Source organism: Crocodylus porosus, unplaced genomic scaffold (assembly GCF_001723895.1).
Source record: "Crocodylus porosus isolate Cpor-Errol unplaced genomic scaffold, CroPor_comp1, whole genome shotgun sequence".
NCBI lineage: Eukaryota > Metazoa > Chordata > Crocodylia > Crocodylidae > Crocodylus > Crocodylus porosus.
In genome coordinates this window covers 37,963,096-37,982,970 of record NW_017728914.1, presented here as the reverse complement: position 1 = coordinate 37,982,970, position 19,875 = coordinate 37,963,096, and the positions used below count along the sequence as shown (strand labels likewise).

The 19,875-nt window shown below is 48.6% G+C and overlaps 1 protein-coding gene across 1 annotated transcript; it reads right to left on the bottom strand.

The window, feature by feature from the left end:
- Window positions 1–3,907: 3,907 nt before the first annotated feature.
- REEP2 (receptor accessory protein 2) lies at window positions 3,908–19,864 on the bottom strand. The gene is made up of 7 exons (XM_019535373.1): window positions 19,781–19,864; window positions 13,405–13,481; window positions 11,793–11,913; window positions 11,117–11,230; window positions 10,635–10,782; window positions 9,204–9,361; window positions 3,908–6,178 (listed from the first exon to the last, which is right to left on the bottom strand). The coding sequence occupies exons 2-7, from the start codon at window positions 13,470–13,472 to the stop codon at window positions 6,104–6,106; spliced, it is 684 nt and encodes a 227-aa protein (XP_019390918.1). The 5' UTR covers window positions 13,473–13,481; window positions 19,781–19,864; the 3' UTR covers window positions 3,908–6,103.
- Window positions 19,865–19,875: the final 11 nt, after the last annotated feature.

The window sequence follows — 19,875 nt, the reverse complement described above, 5'->3', positions numbered from 1 at the left end:
CCCCGGTGCTCTTTCCTGCCAAGGCAGGGGGTCGGACTAGATGATCTACCTAGGTCCCTTCCGACTCTAGCTACTATGAAACTATGAAACCCAGATTCCCGCTGTCACAAGGTACAAGGGTACGGCATTTGTGAATAGGGTTTTCCCTATGCACAACTCTTGCTCTGCGGGCCTATGGCTTACTGTAAAAAAGGTATGCAAGACTCAAGGATCATTCCCCTTCTATCATTCCACTTATATCTCTGCGCCTCGGCAGAGAAGCAGGTGGGGATGGAAGGCTGCTACTGAGCAGAATAGGTAGTCCTGCAATGTAAAAACTGAAAAATTCATGTGTGCCACACTGAGGCCCAAGAACACTACTAAGTGAAGAGCTATCCAAGCTTCAGCATTTTCTGCTGAATAATCATGTCACTGGGTGCCACCAACTGGTGAAAACATATTACTAAAGCAGCATGAAGAGTATTCTCACTAAGGAAGAGAGCTTATGTCCATTACCACCCATCCATATAATTAGGGTAACAACCTGACCCTGGGTCAGTCACATGGTTGGGGGTAGTTTTGTTTTGCGTAGCCAAAGCCTACCAGACACTGGAGGCATAGAACAGAACATATGGGCTGTGCTGGACTACTAGCTTCTGGTGCCACATAGTCTAGTACACTCCACCATCCTGTGCATGCTGCAACAGTCTCTATGGGTGGATCTATCATTCTGAACAGAGCTAAATAATCAGCTAAAGGGTCTGAGAAAAGAGCTGAGTGAGAGTGAGAGCTGCTAGCAGACAGTAAAACTGCCCTTAGGAAGGTCACCTTGGTTAGTGGAACGTTCAAGACCATTAAAAAGGAGATGATCTTAACACCTGTAGAATGAAGAACAATGAATCATGAAGTCAGCTGACTCCCTCAGCTGTCTGAACCATACCATACTTGCTGCACTGTAAAGCAGGAATCAAACTTGAGTACTTCCAACCCTGTGCAGAAAATTAGCTTCCCTGCTTAATTCAGGCACCTCAAACTTAATTCAGGGGGATGCTTTTTTGAGGAAAAGGCGCATGTTGTATGCGAGAAAATATGATAATTGGGATCATTCAAAAGGCCATGGTACATGCATTTTAAGACAACAAAGTAAAGCGCTAAAGCATAAGGACTTGAGAGTGTTAAGTTAATACACCCTTAGCTGTGCCCTAATATACGTAGTCATTACAATACAGTATTTAACTTCATGATTATATAAATCTGAGCAAGCCAATCACCTGTTCAAATGAGCAGAATGGGAAGTAAACAGTGAACAAAGTAATTGTCAGTTGTCTCTTTCCCCATAAGCTGCACACCAAACAATCTGTGCCAGAGGAGACAAAGAACCTCTGCAAGATATGCTAGGAAATCTGGTGGTCACACCAGATGACAAAGCTAACCTATTTAACAATTTCTTTGCCTCCATCTTTTTGAGCAAGGACTGGGGCATCCCCCACACTGGGATCCCTGATGGACCCAGGGGAGGTGCTGCCAGGCCCAGGGTCAGTGAGGACCTAGTCAGGGAACTTCTGGTGGGTCTAGATGTGTTCAAGTCAGCAGATCCTGACAATCTCCACCCCAGAGTGCTGAGGGAATTAGCAGAGGTCATTGCGGGAGCCCTGGCACAGCTTTACGAGCACTCGTGGTACTCTGGCAAGGTGCCGGAGGACTGGAAAAGGGCCAATGTGGTCCCCATTTTCAAAAAAGGGAGAACAGAGGACCCAGGAAACTACAGGCCCGTTAGTCTTACCTCAGTTCTGGGGAAGCTCTTTGAGAAAATTATCCAAGAGCACATCTGCGAGGGACCAGAAGGGGAGATGATCATGCTTAGGGGCAACCAACATGGGTTCATTCAAGGCAGGTCCTGCCAAACCAACCGGGTTGCCTTCTATGACCAAGTCACAAAAATCACTGACACAGGTGTCACGGTGGACATATTCTTTCTGGACTTTAGGAAGGCCTTCGACACGGTCTCTCACCCCATTCTCATAAAGAAATCAGGCGACTGTGGCGTTGATGCCTACAGTCAGATGGGTCGCAAATTGGCTAGAGGGCCGCACCCAGACTGTGGTGGTGGCTGGGTCTTTTTTGACCAGGAGGGACGTGGGCAGTGGGGTCCCCCAGGGCTCAGTCCTCAGGCCCACACTGTTTAACATCTTCATCAGTGACTTGGATGAGGGGGTGAAAAACACCTTATTCAAAACTTGCAGATGACACTAAAATGTGGGGAGAAGTGGGAACGCTGGAGGAGAGGGACAGGCTGCAACTAGATCTAGACAGGTTACAGGGGTGGGCAGATGAGAACAGGATGGGATCCAATACTGACAAGTGCAAGGTGCTGCACCTGAGGAAGAAGAGCCAGCAGCATACCTACAGGCTGGGGAACTCCCTTCTGGTCAGCGCAGAGGCAGAAAAGGACCTTGGTGTCACTACTGACTCCAAAATGAATTTGGGCCGCCAATGTGGGGAACGCAGTCAGTAAGGCTAACCGCACCTCGTCATGCATCCACACATGCATTACGATCAGGTCCAAGGAAGTGATCCTCCCCCTCTGTGCGGCACTGGTCAGGCTGCAGCCAGAGTACTGCGTCCAGTTCTGGGGGCTGCACTTCAGGAGGGATGTGGACAACATGGAGAGGGTCCAGAGGAGGGCCACCCGCATGATCCGGGCGCAGCGGGGCAGACCCTACGAGGAGAGGCTATGGGACCTGAACCTGTTCAGCCTCCACAAGAGAAGGCTGAGGGGGGATCTGGTGACCATCTACAAACTGGCCAAGGGGGACCGGACCAGCAGGCTATGGGAGACTCCCTGTCCCCCCGAGCACTACCAGGAGTAACAAAGAATAACGGCTGTAAATTGACCGAGAGCAGATTCAGGCTAGACCTCAGGAGACGCTACTTCACTGTCAGGGTGGCTAGGATCTGGAACCAACCTCCAAGGGAAGTGGTGCTGGCTCCTACCCTGGGGGTCTTCAAAAGGAGGCTGGATGAACACGTAGCCAGGGTCATTTGACCCCAGCATCCTTTCCTGCCCATGGCAGGGGGTTGGACTTGATAATCTGCTCAGGTCCCTTCCGACCCTACCTACTATGAAACTCTGCTTTATCCCCAAGGCAGTTCTCTCTCATTCACTCTGCACCACCCAGTTTCTGAAGTGGCTCTTGTGGAAAATTCACAGTATGAAGGTTTTGTAATTAGACATTAATGCAAAGCATAAACACAAGGAGGGTGAGGGAAAGATCAGCATGTGGACAGTCTACCTTACCCTTTGCAATTCCAAACTTGAGTCCATGATCTTTAAATGCAACATTTGGAGACTTTTAGTTTTAAAAAATAAAACTAGAAAAATGTGGCTATGCAGGACACTGCATATTGTAGAGAGTTAATTGTTCTGTTCTATCCAGTACACTACAGACTGGGACAGCAATCCTTCAAAGCCCAGTCTTTTTCCAAACGTTTTACACAAATTTCTCTTTGCTTCTTTATAGTCCCGGGGTCTGTAAAATGGTTAAATAGTTGGATCCTCTCCAGAGATTTCCACTGAAATACATGCACTTTCATATAATGCTAGTGGAACACTGGCAGGTTAGGAATTGATAAAAGGCAATAGAGTATGTTTTTATAAATCTTAACGCTTCAGCCAAATCAAAATGTATTTTCACCAGACTATGAAAAGGTTTACGACAGATGGAACAATGGCATACTTATCAAAAGATACCAGAGCAAGCGGTTATGATGCAACTCTGATTCTGCAGTGAAACAAGTATAGCAAAACCATTCCGACTTTAACCCTCCTTAATTTAGGTAGGTTCACACAGTTGTTAACAAGCGCTTCTATTATGTAGAACTACAACAGAGCAGGAACTCTCCCTCCCCTTAAAAAAAAAAAAAAAAAAAAAGCAGCTAAAATTAATGTTTCTCCACACCCTCTCTCGTTAAATCACTGTTCCTGACAAGTTCCTTCCACTGTCTGCCATAGAACCTGGACCCAATTTTGAAAAATCATAGCTTTAAGGGCAAGAATGTCTTCCCTAGATCCTGTCCCAAAAGCAGCTGAGCTTTCCAGAAAGTCTGTTTCTAGATGAAGGAGAAACGTGTAGAATTTCAGCCCGAGATGACACTTCTATTGTTATGAGCAACTTAAGAATGGTTCAGTAGATGGAAAATGTAACTGCAATTTGGATATCAGGGGAAGTTCTAGACCCTGCCTACAACAAAACAACAGGGTTTTTAGACAGAATATTCTGTCCTAGTTCTAGAAGTGTGATAGCAAGATACAGAGATTTGGAAGGAAGTCCTACACCTTGACTACAAACGAGCATGGTTCTTAAATAAGGAGAAGCAGCCAGGGAGATCAGACTCCTTTGGCAGCTATTCTCAATAGAAACCAAGGTCTCCAAGTCTCTCTCTTAAGATAGCAGTTGTGCATATGAATACCTACCTTGGCATCAAGGATGCTCCCTCAATCACTGCTGAGGAGATCATAGAAGCTAGCAAGATGAGGGGTGCTACCTCATGTAAGAAATTCCCACCATCATAAATCTGAATGGAACTAGTAATAGGTAAAGGGTAGCATGTGTTCTCACTCCAAAGGGAAAAATCCTCTAACCTATTCTGAGGGGTTAGGATCCAGCATAGTTTGGACTGACTCACCTCAAAGTCTTTCTACGTGAGGATTACCGAAGTCTGACTCTCACATTACATATCCCATATCCACGTTTTGTTTTTTGTTTTTTTTTTACTCGAGTCTTACATGCTGCTCAGGTCCCAGGTTGATGGAAATGGCACATGGTCAGATAGACGAGAAGTTGTTCTCAAGGGCTGGAATGGGATGCAGCAAAAGGATTGATCAATCCTGATACTGTGCTCCCCTCGACCCCCCTCTCCCCGCCCCCCCAGTGGAGTTCTGGGGTCAGGATAATGATGTTTTCATACTTTAGTTATTTGTAAGCTCTCCTGCCCTGTGGCCTGGCTCTCCTGGAGCCTTCTGGAGTTGGGACAGAAGGGCCTCTGGATTGCTCCACCTCATATTTGCTCAAGTGTCTGCAGACTGTTTTGAGCCACGTTTTCCAGTCATCTGTTAGGATGAAAGAATTTGTCAGATTAGTTCTGGGACAAGTAGAATCAGAGGTGCTGTGGACTTCAGCCATTGGGTGGCCAAGTAACATCCTCCCTGTCCACCCCCACCCTCCACCAAGTCTCTCACTGTCTCACACGCTCTTCTTGACATTCTTACAGGCAACAGATCTGACTATGGAATCAGACATTACATTCAGGGACTTCTGAAGTAGAGATCATCAAGCCCCAGGGATGCCACATTTTTTTCTGGAGAAATGATTTTCCCAGCAGTCTTGTATACACTGTACCACACCCCCCTCCCCACCCCCTCACTGGTCACTTAATAGTTTCTCAGCTCCCTCTCTACTCTTAACTCTCCTTGGGGAAAAATGCCACGCAGACTTCATCCTCACCTCCCACGAGTGCCTCTACAGCACTTGCTGAAACTCTAAGCCAATCGCATTTCTCCCACCCAAGTTATCACACACACTGGAAAGCACCCAGTACATATCCCTTCAGGCCCCTTCCCTAAGAGAATGAGCTTGAATCATCACCGGTACCAGCACCAGCCACTCTGGCTCCTGGAGATTCCTAACATTAGCTTGTAGCTGCAGAAGGAAAGCCAGGGCAACCTAAGACATAGTGGGGAAGCTCCCCACAGTAAGTGGAATTTCAGTGGCCTGCATCTTAAATATCTTATTTCCAGCCTCTGTGCTAGGGATGGCTCTAACCCTAATTAGTTCTTTCAGCAATGAGCTTCCCCTACTAGGGTTACACAGAGAGGGACTCCCAAAGCAACAGGCTATGTACAGACATATCAGCAATCCCTCCAAAAGAGATGAAAAGAAGTAAATAATTCCTGAGGATGTGCATCCTCCACTCTGTGTGCTGAATCCCAGCCACCCCCTCGCCTTGGAATAAGCTCTACAAAGCAGTAGCTGTTATGTACATGAATCTCAGCTCCCTTCTTTGGAGAGTGTCCCTTCAAAGTAACAGGTGAATCCTGGGACAGATATGGGTGGGGGAGGTCTCCTTAGGCCGACTCGCCAGCAGCAACAGAACCCACAGCTTTCTTCTTGGGGCGAGCTTTTATGCTCTTTAGTGGAGGCTGTAAAAGAAAGAAAAAAAAGTTATATCAGCTCACTGTAGAGCAGGGGTAGGCAATGGTTTTGACCAGAGTGCCAAAAACCCCTCAATATCTCCCTTGTAAGATGCCAGAGCGGCATTAAACAAAACCAGGGCAAGGGGTACATGCCAGAACACACTGCATATTAAAAATGGTTAATAATCACGAATGTCCCCTTTTAAAAAAAAAAAACAACAAAAAACAAAACCAAAATACAAAAAACACTGAATACCAGGTTTTCTAAAAATTCTAAACTTGGTAACAACAAATAAAGCTTCATGCACTACCTTTGTTAAGTATTTTTCTTTTTGTTAAGTATGTTGTAATAAGAAGGAAAAAAAAAAAAAAGAGACAGAGGGAAAGAGAAAGAAAAAGGAGAGAAGAAAGAGAGAACTAGACACGTGCACATGCACAGAACCACACGTGCGCAAATGCACACAGAACAGACACATGTGCACACACACCCAGAACCAGAGAGACACACAAAAGGACACAGAGGGATGGCCGGGCTGCTGGGCCGTAGAACAAAGTCCAAGCCAACAATGCTCCAGACCCACCACAGCCCGTGTTTCAACGGGGAGCTGGCTCACAGCCTCTGGCATGGCCTGCCAAGGCCCCAGCCCAAAGCCTGCCCATCGGCAAACTGCCGAGGCAGCGCTAGGGGGCTATGGCCACCCTAACATTTGCCTTAGCTACCACTGCCCATAGTCCCCCGCCTCCCAGCACAACCGCCACCTGGCACAAAGCCTGGCTGGGGCTCTCAAATCCATAAGTTTCTTGTTACTGGAGTGTGTCCTTTACACAGCAACACAGAAAAAACCCCACATTTTAAGACCTGCTACTGCAGCTTTTCTGCTATCTGACTGACATCCTCAATCCTGCTCTTCCAGAAAGAAGCAGAGCATACAACTGACCATCTCATTCCAGAGCCCTGGGAAAGGAATGCCATTAACAACTGGAGACAGATTCAGCTTCCCCCTAAGTGAGAGCTCAGCGAGGCAAAAACCTAATATTTAAGACAGCATGTACACCAACTATTCACACACCAAGTATCACGTTCCCAAATGCAGCAGTTTGTGCTGTGTTAAGGAAGTTAGTATCAACTTTTACAACACAGAGAAACAGCATCTCTCTCAACTATAATCCAAACCATTAAAAATGAGAGAGAAGGAATTAGCATGAGGACACTACTGAGATGACTGTACTCATTCCCACACAAGGCTGGCGTTAGTGATACAATTAAGAGATTAAGGGCAGGATAACAATCTGAATCATCTCAAGAAGCAAAGATGCCAATGGGAGGAACAGAGTGAATACGGTATTGGTTCAAAGACTTAACAGAGCAATAGAATCAATCTGTCTACCACTGGCATTTCTAAGAGTCCCATAGTGCATGCAGGCTACCAATAAAAGCTTCCAAAGAGCAAGCTCTATTAAATTATAAAACAGGCTCCCTAGGGTGCATGTTAGGAAGTGCAGGGAAGGGGGGTGCAGACTGGAGGGGGAAGAACCTGCAGCAGAGGACCCAGTGCTCGATGAATTTTTAAATGGACCGCAATCTGGGTGTTCACGTAGGACGCACTTCAAAAATGGTCACTGCACGGGTGTAGACAAGACTGATGAACTGTATTAGAGTTGTCCAGCTTCGAAGCAGCTGGGGGCTGCATACCCCATGGGACACCACTAAGCCACAACACCCCCCCCGCATCCCCATGGGCACCTCCCCCACTCACTGCTGCACCATGAGCCCATGCAGCCCCCAACTCATCTTCTACTCCCTGCACCACCATCCTGCCCAGGGGGCAGGGCACTAAACATGGCAGCCAGAGGAGGAAGGGGGAGCCCAGAAACCCTGGTGACTGCTCAACTGGAGCAAGGCAGCTATGCAAGAACTTGGGGGCTGCAACTGAGCCCCCTGTGAGCTGGATGTGGCCCAGTGGAACAGCCCTGGACTATATGAATGCACCAGTCATATTGTACTTCCCGTTGTACTTGGCCTTGCTGAGGCCGCAGCTGGAGTACTGCGTCCAGTTTTGAGCTCCACAATTCGAAAAGGATGGGGAGAAGCTTGAGAGGGTGCAGAGGAGAGCCACATGCATGATCAGAGGTCAGGAAAACAGACCTTACGATAAGAGGCTGAGAGCCATGGGGCTCTTCAGCTTGGAAAAGCGCAGGCTCAGAGGTGATCTGGTGGCCACCTACAAGTTTATTGGGATGCTCACCAAGATCTGGGAGAACACTTGTTCACCAGGGGGCCCCAACGGATGACAAGGTCGAACGGTCACGAACTCCTGCAAGACCGTTTCAGGCTGGACACAAGGAAGAACTTCTTTACTGTCCGACGCCCCAAGGACTGGAATAGGACTGCGGACGGAGGCAGTTTAAGCACCTACTTTGAACGCCTTCAAGAGACATTTGGATGTTTAATCTTGCTGGGAACCTACGATCCCTGATGACTTCCTGCCCCTGGGGCAGGGGGCTGGACCCGATGATCCTCCAGGGTCCCTTCTAGCTCTAGTGTTTATGAAATCTATGAACCAGGTATTTTTCCAGGTCTAACGGTTAAGATTCTGCAAAAGCTCAAAAGGACAAAGAACTGCACTGGGATACAGGACGCTCTCAGGGACCCTGCTCACAAACTGCATCGCACCAGAGGTGCTGTTACTGCATTCACACTGTGTATAATAGAGACAACTGTGGACACTACAGTCAACCAACCCTGGAAGAGACGCACAAATCTCTCTTTCAAGGTAAAAGTAGGTAAGTGAGCCACAACTGGGGTTCCTGGCCACAACAAGAGACCCATGCAGCAGGCAGGTAACAAGCACTTCCATGGGAAAGTCCTCAACAAAACAGTAGTGCCCCCAACTGGAAGGAGGAGTTGGGCTGCTTGTAAAACACTGCAAGCAGAATGATTTTTCCAAGTGATCTACACAGCCACCACAGCTCATGGCTCCACCCACATCCTGCAGCACATGCCCAGGAATACATTTACATACCAACTCACCTCAGTTTTTGTCACTTTCTTTGGAGCTTTAAGACTCTGAGTACGTTTGGGCATTTTGTCTCCTGCATCATCATCTGATGGATCTGTTCTAGCATCAGACTGGATCCCATTAGATCTCTGTGCTATGCTGGCTTCTTCTCCAGAAGAGTAACAGGAAGCTAAGGAAAAGAAAAAATGCTACACGTAACACTTGACTGGGGGCTTCTTTGCGCTGAAAATGGCAGGCAAGGCAGGGTGGAAGAAAAGAGTTCTCAGCAGTCCTTGGTTCAAGGACCTGGAGGATTCATTGAGGCAGGTGGAGACACAAGAGGAATCTGGGGTACTGATAACCCTTTATGTAGGGCTGCACAGATAGAGATTTTGGGGGCAGAGACCAGTAACCAATTAAGGAGACATGTCAGCTGATAGCGATCCAATCTGCGATATAGCTGCATGCAGCTGGTAAGTCTGTTGTGGCAGACAGGGAGAAAGGAGGGAAGGGGTGTTGTGGGGGCAGATCAACGCCCTCTGCGGTGAGGGAGCAGTGGGGCTGGCGCAGGCGCTGTGCAGCTGGGGGGGAATGGGGCACAGAACGGAGCCATGGCTCATCTGGGAAGATGACGGCTCCCGCCGTGGCATGCACCCAAGGAGGGCACAGGAGTGGGGGAGAAATGTGCCACCCAGATCTGCAAAGGGCACAGGCAGGGTAGGCTGCAGCTATGGGCTGGGGCAGCACCAGGCTCTTCCTGGCCTGGGGCGGGGGGAGGGAAGGTTGGGCCAGGCAGTAGCAGCACTAGGAAGCGAATCTCGGGGGGGGGGGACACCACAGTGAAATATGGGGTGGCTGCAGCCCCACCCCCCCATAGCCCCTTTCCCACCACCGCCTGCCCCAAGCACATCGCGGCCCAGCCCCTGCGATTCTGCCCCCACCCCCACGTCAGGAAGAAACTGGTGCCACTCTGGCCTCAGCCCCAGCTGCAGCCTGTCCTGCCCAGATCCAGGGGCACATGCCCCCCCCCACCCCAGAGTGTGTGCAGGGCAGAAGCTGCCCCCTGCCCAACAAGCTGCGGTGCTGTTCCATAACGCGCCTTGGCTGGGCAGTGCCTGCCCCAGCCCCTGCCCCACTCCTCCCTCACCACGGGGGACATTGATCTGTCCCCCCCCATGCCCCTTCTCTACCCTTCCACCACAAAAAACTTACAAGCTGGAGGCAACTGGGCTGCGCTCCTCAGTGTGTGCGCGCGCTGTGCTGCACCTGCGTGCACGCCCGGGCCTTTATCGGCCACACTGGGGCCAATTTCCAACAAGGCCAATTTCCTTTATATCGGTGCCGATCTGATATCACGCTGATATATCAGGTCACCTCTACCCTAATGCACATCCCACAAGCTTCTCTTCCTCTCATCCATTGCATAGGACCTCATGGAATGGCCAAACAGAAAGACTTTGTACCCGAATCGTCAATGGTTTCAAGAAGGCCCCCACCAGAGGGATGCAGCCGTGGCTCAGGACTCCGCAGGTGCACACCGTCTTCATCCCTAATCAGAGTTAGGTCCTGCATGCTGAAACTCCGCAGCTTCTCGGACAGAACTCCCTGACCCTAGGAGAGCATGACACACACATACGAAGGTATTTATGACACGAGCATCTGAGACAAACTAGAGGGAAAAGATGTCCCATCTCCCACACAGAAACCCTTGGGGAAGAACAGGGAAAAGACAAGCCTTCTCCAGAGACCAAAAGAAAAGAGGATGAGGTAGTCCACTCCCATTTCTCCACAAGCTACAGAACAGGGCAAACAGGCAGACTGGAGGAAAAGTGAAGTGAAATGAATAGCAACCACCCTGGGAGACCAACAGGCAGCAAGCCCGCCAGGAAGTGCCTGATGCCTCAAAGGCTTAGGGGGTGGTTGTAATACATGGGAGAGGCATTACCTTTGCAGCTGCAGTAACTGCTGCATTGGCAGCCAGGTTTAACCCTCTCTTCCCAACTCGCATCATGGTTTCATAGCTCTTGTCACGGGCCTGGGTGATATACTCATCAATCTCCTAAGAGAAAGAGTATGGGAACACACCATTTAAAATTCCTAGTTAAAACCACAGAGACCTCCCCATTAAAATTCCAAAGGTCATCAGGCACCTACAGAGCTGATGAGCTCATCAGCTATGGAAGTTAACAGCTGTTATCTATTTTTCTGCTACCTGTGTTATTGTCTTTCCTTTGCTACTTAGGGCAGGTTCTTATCTGATGGAGATGTGCATTTGCAACTTGTCAAGAACCAAGACACCATGCCTAATGTAGATGCTGCAGCCTGCAGAGGCAGTAGGGCTGCGAGGGTGCTTCTATTTTAATTCAAACAGCTCAACTGTGGAAGGAGTGCACCCCAGGACCTGTAACGTCAGCAAGCCAAACATCCACATTAGAACGCAGGGATACTGCAGGCCTCACTGCAGTGAATGTTCAGCAGGCTGCACTTTTTAGAAGGGCAAAAGCTGTGCATCTCTGCAGGCAGCATAAGCTAAAAATCATACAATAGGGGCTTTTACTATGGCCTAACTTGGGTCACCCAACTTTCAGGGTAGGCCAAGATCTATGGCAACAGGAAAGTACCTTCTCCTTATTGGAGAGCGTTGGGTGCACAAACTTCCTGTAGAGGACGCTGGAGCCCTTGGTGTAAGGGGAAAGCAGCCAGATCACAAATGCGATTTTCAGCTCGAAATAAAAGGGAAACCTGAGAGAGATGGAGAAGCTAGAATCAAGACCAGGTCAGAGGCAGACAGAGATAAGTAGTCCAGAGAGTGGCACATGCAGATCAGCAGAGGGAAGAATAAAAAGTCTCAGAAAGGGCAGAGGCCAGAAACAGAACTAGGACCAATCTGAACCCCTGGGATGGATCTTTTTGGAGGCTCTCCAAGTCTTTCATCCTTAGCCATAACACCTCCCCACGCACGGCATCTCCCACTCCTGCAAACTTGCCAAGTTATAATCCAATAGCCCTTCCTGTCACTCAACAGTAAACTGTTGGAAAACCATGGACCACTCTTGGCTCTGCTGCCTGCTGGTACGGAATCAAACAGTACAGTTCTTCCTTCACCTGCAGTGATTTACAGCTATATCCGACTTCCTCAACCCCTCAACTGAGGACCAATCAGTCCCTGAAACTCCTGTCAACTGTTCTTCAGGTCAGTTGCTGAAGGACAATGGGTGCCACTGAAACAATAGATGCGTATCTTCTGTGGGAGATTACTTTTGCTACAGCTGGGAGAAGGGTTTCAAATGTTTAAATACAAAGCATTTCCCCATCTCTGTCAGTAATAAAGACTCTGCGTTTCAAGGGTCCATTTTAACATGTGCAGGAGTCCAGACTGAAAAATGACAGAGGATCAAATGCAGAGCTCAAAAGCTGGTGCAGGAAGAGAAAGGACAACTAGGTCTCTTTGGAAAATGTGTGTAAAGCAACTGAAGCTTTGAAAACACTAACATATCTTTGAAAATACTAACATATATTTCTGGTTTAGCTGTTTTATTGCATTTGTTATTGCAGTATTTAGGCAACACCCCTTTCTCTGATGCTTGCAGAAAGCCAAAAGGCTTGATACAGTACCCCAGCAGATTTACAGCCAGTGAGGGTGGAAATCACATACAAGAGCAAGTATGGATATTGATAAGCCCCAAAACAAGCATTTCATGCTGAACCAGAAATCCTGAATGACCAAACATCAGGCACAATAGACTTGTACCCTTACCAGCCTCTCCCATAAAGCCTGAATTTCCCAAAGCACAAGTTCCAACGTCCCTCGAACCTTCTTATTCTCCTTCCACTTCCTTTAGATCTACAGCTCCTAACCTTTAGTGACCCAAATAGCACCTTAAGAAAACACTATTATTATTAAACCTGCCCTAACATTACATGGAGAGTCAGAACATCAGTCTCACATGTCATAGGATCTCCTGTTCTAGATGTCAAACATTTGGCACAGCCGTTTATGCCTACACAAGGCAAAGTATTAAAGAATTACGAGCTGCTAGCCACAATGGCTACAAAAGCAGGAGTCCTGGGGCTAGAGGGGCACAAGTCTTCTTCCAGCTCCTAAGGGTAGAAATAGCGTATGGGGGAGGGCTAGAAAGTTTCCTACTGTAGCTCTCAGAGAACACCAGAGAAAGTGGTAGCTAAACGTTCTTCCTCTACTCCCCACGAAGAGCAAGCAACCAGGATGCTCACCAAGAAAGAATGATATCCGTGAGTGTTTCTGCTGTAGTGAAGAAGGCGAATACAATCCAGTACATCATCCATTTTACCTGCAAGGGAACAGCCACTTATGTTAGACAATCAGACACATGCAGGTACAACTAGGATCCAACCCAAAAGTTAGGAATCCCTTTCTGGTCAAATGATTCATTACCTCCAGATGCCAAGACAGAAATACAAGGCCATATATGAGTAATTGTAGGAAAAAGTACAGAGGCTTTCAGAATTATCCATAAACCATGTTAAAACATAGACTTACAATTGAGGTTAAACATTATTTAAAAAGATATTTAGAATTAGGGTACAGAAACATTCAATTATCTTGTGACATCATGAAACAGTGATACAAGTAAAATATTTTTGAAGGTTGGCGTTGTGTAGATCAAGATTTTCATGGTAGTCTTTTTTTTTTTTTGCCATGCGTTGTCACATGCTGTCTTTCTTTTAAGAGTACTCTATCCTAAAATTTCTAAGGGACTCTGGCTGACTCTGGTCCGGACGATCTCCACCCCTGAATGCTGAGGGAATTGGCTGAGGTCATTGCGGGACCCCTGGCACAGCTGTACAAGCACTCATGGTGCTCTGGTGTGGTGCCAGAGGAGTGGAAGAGGGCCAATGTGGTTCCCATCTTCAAAAAAGGGAGGAAGGAGGACCCAGGAAACTACAGGCCAGTTAGTCTTACCTCAATCCCAGGTAAGCTTTTTGAGCAAATCATCCTGGCACAGGTCCAGGAGGGGCCAGCAGGGGAGATTATGCTTAGGGGCAACCAACACGGGTTCATTCAAGGCAGGTCCCGTCAGACCAACCTGGTGGCCTTCTATGACCAGGTCACCAAATCATTAGATGCAGGGGCAGCAGTGGACATAGTCTTTCTGGACTTCTGGAAGGCCTTCGACACTGTCTCTCACCCTGTTTTCATTAAAAAAAAAAATGGGGGACTGTGGTGTTGACACCTATACAGTCAAATGGGTCACTAGTTGGCTAGAGGGCAGCACCCAGAGAGTGGTGGTGCACGGGTCATTTTCTACCTGGAGGGATGTGGGCAGTGGGGTCACCCAGGGCTCGGTCCTCAGGCCCACGCGGTTCAACATCTTCATCAGCGACTTGGACGAAGGGATAAAAAGCACCCTGTTCAAATTTGCTGATAACACTAAGATGTGGGGGGATGTGGCCATGCTAGAAGGAAGGAATAGGCTGCAATCAGACCTAGGCAGGTTACAGGGATGGGCGGATGAGAATAGGATGGGATTCAACACCGACAAGGTGCAAGGCGATGCACCTGGGGAGGAAGAACCAGCACCATACCTACAGGCTAGGGAACATCCTTCTCATCAGTGCAGAGGCAGAAAAGGATCTTGGAGTCGTCACTGATGCCAAGATGAACATGGGCCAGCAGTGTGGCTAGGATCTGGAACCAATTTCCAAGAGAAGTGGTGCTGGCTCCTACCTTGGAGGTCTTTAAAGACAAGGCTTGACAATCACCTTGCTGGGGTCGTTTGACCCCAGTACTCTTTCCTCCCATGGCAGGGGCTCGGACTTGATGATCTGCTCAGGTCCCTTCCGACCCTACTAACTATGAAACTACGAAGAGGAAGAACGAACCAAAACAAGGATCAGATCAACTGAGGCACTTGCATTCTTAATCAAAAGCAAGTTACACACTCAGTACCACTGAGAACAATAGGAGATGACAATGACTTTAAACAAGTGATTCTATACAGAACAGGGATAGGCAAAAAATATAGCCCATGGGCCAAATCCAGCCCACCTCCAGGCATTCATCAGATCTGGGCCAGCGCAGCAGCAAAGCTTGCTTCCTGGCAGCCCCAGCGGTGGTGGCAGCTCCTTCTGGCTGCCGCTGCTAGTGTCACCACTGCCCTGGACCCAGCCCTGCTGCTGCCCGGGCACCCCGACACCCTGGCCAATCCATGTCACACCCACCACTGGGCAGCACTGGACAGAGTGGAGTGGACACATGGAAACTGGCCTAGGACCCACATGGGCAGGGCACACTCAGCCAGGTGGACGGGATGGGATGGGATGGGGCTGGGACCTTGGGGCAGTGACAGCACAGGGTAAGGGCCCAGAGCAGAGCCATGACTGGCTGCCCACACATCCCCATGATGGGCGATGGTTCCACAGGCAGGGATATGCGGGGAGCGGATTGCAGTTCTTCCCTGGGCTCCGGCTTAGCTTGGTCACTGCTGCAAGATCCCAACCCTCACCCTAGCCTACCCACCCTGCTCCCAGACACTGCTCCCTGCCCACCTGTGGCCTCAACCCATCCCCACAGCTACTTTGTCTGCAGGCCCTGAGCAGGGCTCCATGGAGACCCTGGGATCATGGGGCAGACAGCATGTGGCTGAGCCCAGGGCACACCAAGTTATTCCAGTACTAAAGGTTGCCTGCCCAATAGTATTCATAAATTCCACGTGCTTGGGGTTACAAGAAAAAAAAAAAAAATTAACAATTTGGTACATAAACAAATTTGTAATATGCCCAGCTACAGAGTTATAAAAACATTTTTTCCTCAGCTAATTTATCAGACATTGGACAAATCAAAAGGCCTGTAATAGTAAAAAAAAAAAAACCATCCTCCCCACCCACCTCTTAAAATAAATTTAAAAAAAAAGCAAGTCCAACAATGATTACCTCCCAGTCTCGAATACAACAGCTGGCTTTAAAAGCTATTTGTTAGCAGTCCAACCAGGCTGACTGTAGGACATGGCATCATTAGTCTCATGTGGTTCTGTTTTCTAGGTTATTAGCTGAATGCTCTCTCTTGAAGAACTTGGATACCAAGTCGGCAGGCCTGTTACAAGAACTAGGTTGGCTCCCCACAATTCATCACATTTAGTTGACAAAGCTTTTTTTCCCCACAGCTTATCAGACTACAAACTCCTCCTGCATGGGGAAGCAAGCTACAGCCTCTCTTCCTCATGCAACATACCAAAAAAAGGTTCTGGAGGTGAACTGATGTGCTCAGTAGTTAACTAACCATCTGACCAGAACTTGAACACACCTGTCAGGGCACAAGAATTAGCATTTGGGTCATGTCTGCAGCCTGTGGTGTAACACCCAGTTACTGCACTGGCTTTAAATGCAGTTCTTGCACCCAAGGTAGCTGCTGTACTGCAGCAACACAGAGTTCAGTACAGGCTCATTTTCCTTGCCAAGAATAGCCTGCAGAGATCCAAAATGCTGCAGCTACACTGCTTCTAGTGCCCGAGGTGGCTCATTTAAAGCCTACTCAGGTAGCTCTATGTGAGTCTCTTATACAGACATACAGATGAGAGAGCACTTCAGTGTGCTGGCTCTTCAGCTTTCAAAGCAGGCAGCAGCATGCGGGCAGCTCCAGCTCTGAATGTACACAGGATGCACTGCATTAAAAATGAACCAGTTTTATACAGCCACTTTTCAGAAGAAAGCTGTACTGCCAGGTCCTTCAGAACTCTGAGACAAATACCATCTACTCAGGGCAAATGGTGCTGTTATTCACTTGTTTCAGCAGTTCCTCCTCTTAAACCTTAATCAGTTCATCCCCATCTATTTCCCCGATAGGTGGGGTAAGCATTTATTTCTGTCAGTAAAGGCTGATCCAAAGAAGCTGCTTAGCCCCTCTGCAATACCTGTATTCTTCTTCATTGTGAGGGAAAGCAATTGTGCAAAGATATATACTTTTTTTTTGCTATTTGGTTTTCAAAGTTCACCGTACCTGAAAAATTGTACAATTTATTGACAACCCACCCCCCCTAACTCAGGCCGATTTCTGCTTTATGAAGGATGGGTTTTTTCTTTGGTTTGAATAAATGTTTGGCACCCTGTTATTTAACAAGAGTGTTTTTCCTTTTCTTTACACTTTTTTTTTTTTTTTTTAGTTGGAATGAATCCATTCCAAGACTAATAAGCCAGGTATAAGTAGTCTTAGGACTCATTTTAATAATTTTATTTTCTTAACTTTTGTCTCTAGATTCTCTTTAACCAACTTGGCTATTTTTAGATCTTGCTAAAGATACATTCTAGAATACAGGCGACCTCCGCTTAACACTGTTTCACTTAGTGCTATTTCACTATAACACTCATTTTAAAATCGCTACCCGATGCCACTTAGCGACCAGCGAGTTTCATTATAATGCTCGCAGTCACCGTCTCGGGTCGTCAAAAATTTTTGGTTTCTCTTAATGCTCAGTTTTCCAGGAACCAAATAAGACTGCTAACTGGGGGTTGCTTGTACCCATTTCTGTACAATCCCCGTAACAGAAGACAATTTAATTATACCCAGATTCATAGATGTTAGGGTCGGAAGGGGCCTCAATAGGTCATTAAGTCCGACCCCCTGCATAGGCAGGAAAGAGCGCTAGGTTCAGATGACCCCAGCCAGATGTCTATCTAACCTCCTCTTGAAGACCCCCCCGGGTAGAGGAGAACACCACCTCCCTTGGCACTAACTGTGAAGTAGTTCTTCCTAATGTCCAGTCTAAATCTGCTCTCTACTAGCTTATGGCCATTATTTCTTGTAACTCCCAGGGGCACCTTGGTGAGTAGAGCCTCACCAATTCCCTTGTGTGGCCCCATGATGAATTTATAGGCAGCCACAAGGTCGCCTGTCAACCTTCTCTTGCAGAGGCTGAAGAGGTCCAGGTGCCCTAGTCTCTCCTCGCAGCGCTTGGCCTGCAAGCCCTTAACCATATGAGTGGCCCTTCTCTGGACCCTCTCCAGGTTTATCCCCATCCCTCTTAAAGTGCGGCACCCCAAACTAGACGCAGTACTCCAACTGCGGTGTGACCAGTGCCCGATAAAAGGCGAAGTATTACTTCCTTGGTGCTGTTTGTCATGCATCTGCTGATGCATGATAAAGTGCCATTAGCTTTGCTGATGACTTCGTCACACCAACAACTCATGTTCATCTTGGGAGTCCGCTAGGACTCCGAGATCCCTTTCCGCTTCCGAAACTCGTCTCGCAGATCTCATCTTACTCTGCAGTTCAAATCCAGTTACTTCCTGAATCAGCTCCACTTCCATCCAGAACCAAGACAAAAGTAGCAGCTTGAATTCTGCGCTTCAGAATTAGCTGTATCAAGAAACAATCATCTATGAAGACAAGAAAGCACTTCTCAAATGGGGCACAAATAGAAACAGTGGTGACCGCCCCAAACCTTTTGGTTACACGTCCCACCAGTGGATTTGTGGCCTGCAATCACTCGACCATGAGCCACGGTTTTCTTTCCATCAGCAGGCTGGGTAGATTTATCGGCACTTTTGACAATACTGCACTCATCTACAAGACTGTTTTCATGCAAGTGTTCTAAATTTGGAAGGTGCCTGGCACCCCCAGTGCTACCACGGCTGCACCGAAAGACAAGATGAACATGGTTATTATTCTGAAGAGGAAAATCAAGCAATTTACCGGCTCCATTTTTACTGAAACCCAGCAAGTCCAGAGCAGTATCTCCACTGCAATTTAATAAAGAACTGATATTTTTGTTCCCTACCAGCTAGGTTTTTCCAACCACAAAATCTGTGCGAGAACTTCTGGGCTAACGCGGATCCCACAACAAGACACAGCGAATCGTTCTGTGGCCGGTGCTCGAGCCAGAATGAGATTCTGCACCCAGTTGTGTGCGATGCGGTGAATGAAGGCGATAGGCAGAAAGAGCAGGTGAAGAACAGAGGTAGCAGTAATAAGGTCACACGGTCATTCATTAAGCCCTAGACCCGAAATTGTTTTGACAACATCTTCCTAATCTTTCCAGGCCTCTCTCAAGGTTATCGAGGAAGACATGCGCTTGAAGTAGCAAATAAAATCACTTTGCGGTGAGAAGAACGCACAGGGACCAAAGCAACGCTCTTCAGGAGGCCAAGCCACCTCGACAGGAGGCTTCGTTTCTTCTCTGCTCGTCTGGTGAGAGCCAAGGGCAGCGCCAGCTAATGTAGGTGTGCACTCGCTAGCTAGCAAGTGTGTCTGGGGGCAGAGCGTGAGACAACACGCCAAGGCTCCTACGCGGATCGGCAGCAGCCTCGACCGACCTAGCGACTGCTCCCGCGCTGGAGCCGCGCGGTGCTTGCCCGGGCGAGCAGACGCTGCAGCGCTGGGCCCGGGCGAGCAGGGCTCCCTCCGCCTTCCCGCTGGGTCAAGTCTGGGCCCCAACGACGTGCGGGGGGGCGGGTCGGGCTCCTCTCTCTCGAGCGGCCGCTGCGGGGCAGCTATGGGTGGCGCGGACACCACCCTGGGCCGGGCCTGGCACGACGGACGCAGCCCTGCCCTGCGCCCGCGGGGGCACAGCCGCACCGGGCCGGGCAGGGGCTCGAGGGCCGCGGGCCCCGCGCACACGCGGCCGGGGGCACTTACGTATTCCTTCACGTTCTTGGTCTTCACGGCCTTGTAGGACGAGTAGGCGGGGTAGAGCGTCCCGAACAGCAGTCTGCAACGAGCAAGCGGCGAGC